This window comes from Erythrolamprus reginae, chromosome 11, assembly GCF_031021105.1.
Source record: "Erythrolamprus reginae isolate rEryReg1 chromosome 11, rEryReg1.hap1, whole genome shotgun sequence".
NCBI classification, from domain to species: Eukaryota; Metazoa; Chordata; class Lepidosauria; order Squamata; family Dipsadidae; genus Erythrolamprus; species Erythrolamprus reginae.
This window is the reverse complement of record NC_091960.1, coordinates 1,481,801-1,488,626: the sequence shown is the minus strand read 5'-3', so window position 1 is coordinate 1,488,626 and position 6,826 is coordinate 1,481,801. Positions and strand designations below refer to the sequence as shown.

At 50.2% G+C, this 6,826-nt stretch overlaps 1 protein-coding gene and 1 long non-coding RNA gene across 3 annotated transcripts in view; both read left to right on the top strand.

The window, feature by feature from the left end:
- Nucleotides 1–6,826, top strand: part of LOC139174405 (uncharacterized) — a 177,322-nt gene that overhangs the window by 60,172 nt on the left and 110,324 nt on the right. The window lies entirely within an intron of this gene.
- Nucleotides 67–4,443, top strand: FKRP (fukutin related protein). Of its 2 annotated transcripts, none has more exons than XM_070764637.1 (3): nt 67–360; nt 1,521–2,434; nt 3,103–4,443. In XM_070764637.1, exons 2-3 carry the CDS (start codon nt 1,616–1,618, stop codon nt 3,793–3,795), a joined length of 1,512 nt encoding a protein of 503 aa, XP_070620738.1. In that variant the 5' UTR covers nt 67–360; nt 1,521–1,615; the 3' UTR covers nt 3,796–4,443. The 2 variants fall into 2 exon arrangements, with proteins under 2 accessions (XP_070620738.1, XP_070620737.1); XM_070764636.1 differs by having other exon boundaries at nt 78–562.

The following is a 6,826-nucleotide window of genomic DNA, read 5'->3' as shown; positions in this document are numbered from 1 at the left end:
GCGCGCGCGCGCCGGCAGGGCCGCACTTCCGGCCCGAAAAGGGAGCCGCGCCGGAAGTGAGCCTGAGGCGCGCGGCGGGGGAGAGTCACGGAAAAGGAGGGGCGGGACCCGCGGCTACTATGGCGACCGGAGCCGAGCGCCGTCTCCGGGGCAACGCCGTCCGTCCGCCCGCGGCTAGGTGGCGCTGCTGCGAGTGAAGGCTCCGGGCCGCGCAAAGCATCACGGGAGAGGCCCAGGCTGACGGTTGGGAGCGGGGGGGGGGGCGAAAATAGAAGCCCGTCCTCACGGTGCCTGGACACGCGTGTCCTCCACAAGCGGGTTTTCTGAATCGGGAGGCGTTATGGTGGTGTCGGGGGATGCGTAAGTGCCACGCGTGGAGGCAGCCGGGGGACCCCCCCTCCTCCGTGTGGGGAGGGGCGTGGCGTGGGCAGCGCATGCGTAGTCCCGGCAACGGAGGGCCGAGCGCTGAGGGGAAAGGGGCCTCTGAGCATACACAGAGCGCGCTCACCTGGGATTTCTCCGCCTTCTTTGGCCCCCTGGAGGGTTTCAGAGTCAGGAAGAGGTGAATAAAGGGGCTCAAGGCAGTCAACGCCTCTTATTTAGATTATTATGTATTAAAATACATCTTATATTTTTTAATTACAGTATTCTATATTAAAATAGTTTTTTTTTTAATCTCCACATAGGTAGAGGGGGTCAGATATACCTAATACAGGGCTATAGGTAGCCCTTACAACCGTCTGTTTAGCAACGGTAGCCAAGCAACCATGACCCTGACTTGTGACCGTTTTTTATTAATATTATTATTTATTAGATTTGTATGCCGCCCCTCTCTGTAGACTCAATTTTGATCCAATTTTGGCCCCTTTGGACAATTGGCCCGAATTTAGGACGTTTGCCCTGACCCTGCATCCCGTGCCCTGGGTTTGCGACCTTCCCGAAGGGACAGGTTTCACTTAATGACTGTGCCACAAAAAAAGGTCATAAACTGCTGCCTTGCTTAGCAGCAGAAATGCTGGCCTCGCTTGTGGCCGTAGGGCAAGGACTGCCTCTACCCCTTCCTCCCCCTCCCCCTGTTTCCCATGCAACAACAACCCTGTGAGGTGGGCTGGGCGGAGGGAGAGAGAGAGGAGGGATCGACCCAAAGTCTCCCGCCTTTCATGGCTAAGGCAGAACTAGAACTCAAAATCCCCTGGTGATTGGCCCATCTATTATTATTATTATTATTATTATTATTATTTATTAAATCTAGTCTGCCCTTACACTATTTCCTTGGCTCGGGTTGCTCCGAGTCTTCGGAGAGGGACGCCATACAAATCTAAATAATAATAATAATAATAATAGTCCCCCAGCCTAAGGCAGAACTAGAACTCCTTGTCTCTTGAAAATGGAGTTGTCTTTTTTCTTCTGGGTATAAAACTTGGGGCAAGCATATAAAAACCTCCAGGCGGACTACAATCTAAATCCCTTTTTTATGAAATCTAACATTTATCTTTCTGTTTCTTCCCTCCGCCTACTAGTGGAAGTAACATTGGATGGACGAGTGTGGAGTTGCAGGACCCTTTGCGGGCCACAGGCTGGGACCCCTCGACCCCCGACCCCCTGACCTTCCAAGATGCGGGTCACCTTCTGCCAGGGCATCTTGGCTGCCGCCATCGCCATTAACCTTCTGATCCTCTACTACATCTCCCGGCTCCAGCAGCATGTCCTACAGCGGCACCGGGGCCACGCCCAGCCCAGCTACCCTCAGCACCTGGGGCCCCTCCGCCCCGGCGTCACCCTCCTCCTCCGGGACTTTGAGGACTTCGAGAACTACGTCTCCAGCGTGGTGCAGTCTTTCCTGAAGCAGGACCCGGAGCTGCCCATCCTGGTGGTAGCCGACGCCTTGCCCTACCCTCCCTTGATTCTTCCCAAGGTGCCCAACGTCCAGATGGTCCTCCTCAAGCCTTCCCTGGCTCAGCCGGCCTTCGTATCCAGGCCGGAGACTTACGTTAGGACTGAGTACGTGGCCTTGGTCCCCGATGGGGTGAGAGTCGAGTCCGCCTCCCAGCTGGAGGAGATGGTGGAGGAGCTCAGGAGGAGCCGTGGGAAAGCCGAGATGGTGGCCGCTGCGGTGCACTCCCCACTGCCCGTCCGGTGCCTCAACCTGAAGGTCAACCTCAAGGAATGGACTGCGGAGTACAGCAAGACGCCGCCTACCTCCAAGCTCTGCACCGCCTTGAAGGGGAAAGCGGTGGTGCTCCTTCGGACCAGGAGCCTCTTCAACCTCTCCATGCCGCTGGCCAAACCTTTGCTGACCTCCCTCTTCATCCAGACCGCTCTGCGAGGGTGGGCCATCCACCTCCTGGACCGGCCCTTCTCTCTCTTCCACTTGCCGCTGCTCACCTCCTCCCACAACCAGTGGAAAGCCGATAACCTGGCCAAGTCCAGTCAGGTTAGATGGGCTACAAAAAGGGTGGAAGGTCTCAAGCATAAAACGTATCAGGAAAAACTTCATGGACTCCATCTGTCTAGTCTGGAGGACAGGAGGGAAAGGGGGGACATGATCGAAACATTTAAATATGTTCAAGGGTTAAATAAAGTTTGGGAGGGAAGTGTTTTTATTAGGAAAGTGAACACAAGGACAAGGGGGCACAATCTGAGGTCAGTTGGGGGAAAGATCAGAAGCAACATGAGAAAATATTATTTTAATGAAAGAGTTGTAGATGCTTGGAACAAACTTCCAGCAGAGGTGGTTGGTCAATCCACAGGAACTGAATTGAAACATGCCTGGGATCAATATAGATCCATCCTAAGGTAAAATACAGGAAATAGTACAAGAGCAGACTAGATGGACCAGGAGGTCTTTTTCTGCCGTCCATCTTCTATGTCTATGTTTCTATGAATGGGAAAGGAAAGAGAAGGAAAGAAGGAAGGAATGAGGAAGGAAGGAAGGAAGGGAAAGAAAGAAGGAAGGAAGAATCCACAGTCGCTGAATTTAAACATGCCTGGGATAAACATAGATCCATCCTAAGATCAAATACAGGAAATAGTGTAAGGGCAGATGAGATGGACCAGGGGGTCTTTTTCTGCCGTCCATCTTCTGTGTTTCTGTGTTTCTAGGTGCAGCTCTTCCGGGATTTCGGCATCAAGCAGGTGATCCTGGAAGACGGCAAGCAGCAGTGGTTTGGGTGCGGCAAGGAGACGCCTCGGTGTTTCGGCACCATCCACGACGACACGCCGGAATACCTCTACCTGGACCGCTGGACTCCGCCCTGCTGCCTGAAGGCCCTGAGGGAAACCGCCAAATACGTCATCAGCGTCTTGGAGGCCTCTGGGGTCCGGTACTGGCTGGAGGGGGGCACTCTCCTCGGGGCGGCCCGCCACCAGGACCTCATCCCTTGGGATTACGACGTGGACCTTGGGATCTACCTGGAAGATGCCCCCAACTGCGAACTGCTCAGGAGCGCCGAGTCGGGCTCCATCGTGGACGAGAAGGGCTTCGTCTGGGAGAAGGCCATCGAGGGAGACTTCTACCGGGTGCAGTTCAGCGAGCACAACCACTTGCACGTGGACCTCTGGCCCTTCTACCCCAAGAACGGCGTGATGACCAAGGACACCTGGATGGACCATCGGCAGGACGTGGAGTTTCCCGAGCAGTTCTTAAAGCCCTTGGTGCCCATCGAGTTTGCCGGCTTCATGGCTCTGGTGCCCAACAACCACCGCCAATTCCTGGAGCTCAAGTTTGGGGAAGGGGTGATTGAAAACCCAGAGTACCCAAACCCAGAGGTCAAGAGCATGAAGTCAAGGAGATAAGGGGGTGCCCAAGACGGGCCGGGCTGCAAAGGGAGAGACCGTGGGCGTCTCCCCAAACTGGAAATCTTTCCTTTGATATGAATTGGGGATCTGAGTCATTGCCACATATAAAGGTTGGGGGGGGGATGAGGGGGCTGGTTCATCTACGTTGGGTTTCTCGGCACCTCTTCGGAGGTCAGGGCAGTGGCTGGAGGACCCTTGGTCCAGCATTTTCCCTCCCCAAACCCGTCACTTGAGGTTTACACACCAGGTGTTCCTAGTCTGGGATAGTCATAGTTTGGTCTTCTTATCTTCAGCAGCTGGTGTCCAGGGGGGAAACTGCCTCTGCACTTGAAGAAAAGAGAGGACAGCTGTCTTTTAAAATAGGAGTGGTGGGCTGAGGCAGAGCAGAGGAGGGGAGGCCGTTCAATTTTGGCATCGGGAACAACAGGCGTAGGCGACCACTGTCACAAAAGGGCCTCAAAGAGCAAAGGTGATAGTTGGACTGAAAAAAACCTTAATAGACAGAGACACTAACACGCACCCACTCACACCCGTTTCCAGAACAGGGAGAAACTCCCCGAGATGAAGTCATCACGGCCCACTCGCCACGGGACAATGTCACGTTCAATGATTTAAATGAATAAACGTTTTAATTTTTGTCCTTCACGTTTCCTTCTCATCTGTTTTTCGTAGCTGCCTTCTACCCACATACCAGGCAGAAGAACCATCCGGCCATCGTTTCATCTTATCTGGCTGTTGTGACTTTCTGGTGGTTTGGGTTTTTCCAAGGGGGGGGGGGGAGAGAAGGCTTCCTCTCCATCCACGATCTTAGAGGCAGAGATTTATCCCAGCACCTAAATAAAAATTAAAATCAAACTCCTGGACTTCCCAAAAAAATAATCTTAAGAATCTGGAAGCATCTTATTTTCATTTTCCCGAAAGATGTGAGCTTTTGAGTTTCCCCAGCTCTTTATCTTCAATTGTGGTGCTGGAGCCCCCTTGAATTTGGCAGCTCGAGTACTGACGCATTTTATTGTTAAGGTTTTGTGCCCAGCTCCTTATCTGGGCCGCCAGGGTAGCCTGAAACTTTGCAACCAGGGTAGAGGTCTGGTACAGTTCTGGCCACTGCACCTCAAGAAGGATGTAATGGAACTGGAAAAGGTGCAAAAAAGGGGCAACAGGAATGACCAAGGGAATGGAGCCCCTCCCTTATGAAACCAGGTTGCAAGGCCTTGATCTCTGCAGCCTTGAAAGACGGCGTTTAAAGGGTGACTTGATCGAAGGGAATAAAATCATGCATGGGATAGAAAAGGTGGATGGAGAAAAAATATTTTCTCTAGCCCTCAATACTAGGACGAGGGGGCCCTGCCTAAAGCTCACAGGTGAGAAAGTGAGGACAAACAAAGGGAAATATTTCTTTGAGTCCTTGGTTGGTGGAATTTCCTTCCAGAAGAGGTCCTGACAGCTTCAAGGCAGGATTAGACAGATTCAGGGATGCCGAGTGTATCATAGGTGGTTATTGTAACGGATGTCCAAGTGCCGCCTCTATGTTGGTTGAGACAGGCAGGATCCCCTTGGGTCCCATTTGTTGGGGGTCAAGGGAAAGGGAGGGTCTTGCTTTCTCTTTCTGCCCAGGATCCACCATGGACTGTGGGACACAGAATGCTGGACTTAGTGGGCTTTGGCCCGATTCAGCAGGGCTCTTCTTAGGCTCTTATGTAGGGGTCTTAACTGAAAATGAGCCCCAGGGAAATCAAACGAGGCGCTGGTGGAAATGCAGTTTACTTCCTGACTCCCTCTTTTAAGTTTACTCAACACACTGGGCAGGAAAAAATACGGTTGCTGTCCCTACACAACCTCTCCCGTCGCCTGTCCTGCCCGCTGTGATGCCACGTTCCTGCCAGCAGAGGTCAGCAGCTGCCGCTGAAAAAGAGCCAATGTGGAGTCCGAAACTAGCCATGGCGTTTGTCCAGGTTTAATTCCAATTTATAGCCCCGAAGGATCATTTTTGAATTCTTGCAAGGAAATCCTACCCTGGAAGGAGTCACGCAATGCCAGGAATGTCACGGACCTCTGTTTTGATCCTGCCCCGTTAAGTCTCTGGCAGGAAAAGGCCCATTTTTTGCTTAATTTTGGAAACGGGGAAGAGGCAGGATATGAATTTAGCTGCTTTATTAATAGCTGGCAAAAAGAAAGATGCCCGATTGGGCAGGAAGGAGTAAATTGATGTTGTGGAATGCAGCTGCTTTTTTCAAAACTCTCTTTTATGAATTTTATCATTTTAATATTTATTATTTTTTGTATTTATCATTTTTATATAAGACCTGGCTCTTCCAGCAGGCCTGCGGTCATTGATCAGATGGCACGCTATCGGGGTCTGACCAGGAAAGATACGCCTGGTTTCCAACAGTTTTAATTGATAAGCGCTATTTAAAATAGTTCTCTATTGTTTTTTTATGGGGTTTATCTTGTATTTTATATGTGTTTGGTTGTAAGACTCCCAGAGTCCTTTGGTATTTATAGATAGATGATAGATGATAGATAGAGATGATAGATAGAGATGATAGATAGATGATAGATAGATATAGATGATAGATAGATAAATGATAGATAGATAGATAGATGATAAATAGAAAAAAGGAAAAATGTTTTTATATTCTTTTTTTTAAAAGAAAAATATCTTTATTGAAGACAAATGGGGGGATACATAAAAGGTTTGTGTTTTTATGGCCTTAGAGTTTTTAGAGTATTGATTATTTATTTATTTGTTTGTTTGTTTATTTGATTTTTATGCCGTCCTTCTTAGACTCAGGGCGGCTTACAACATGTTAGCAATAGCACTTTTAATTGGATTCAGGATGTTATAACAATATATATTAATAATCAATTTTATATGTTGCCAGCTGCCCCGAGTCCTTGGAGGGGGACGGCATAAAAGTCCAATAAATAAATAGATACGATATAGACAGGCAGATAGACAGACAGATGGCTTGGAGACATGACAACGGTGCCCAGGGGCCTTTGCCAAATGAAGGCACTCCTCCTCCTC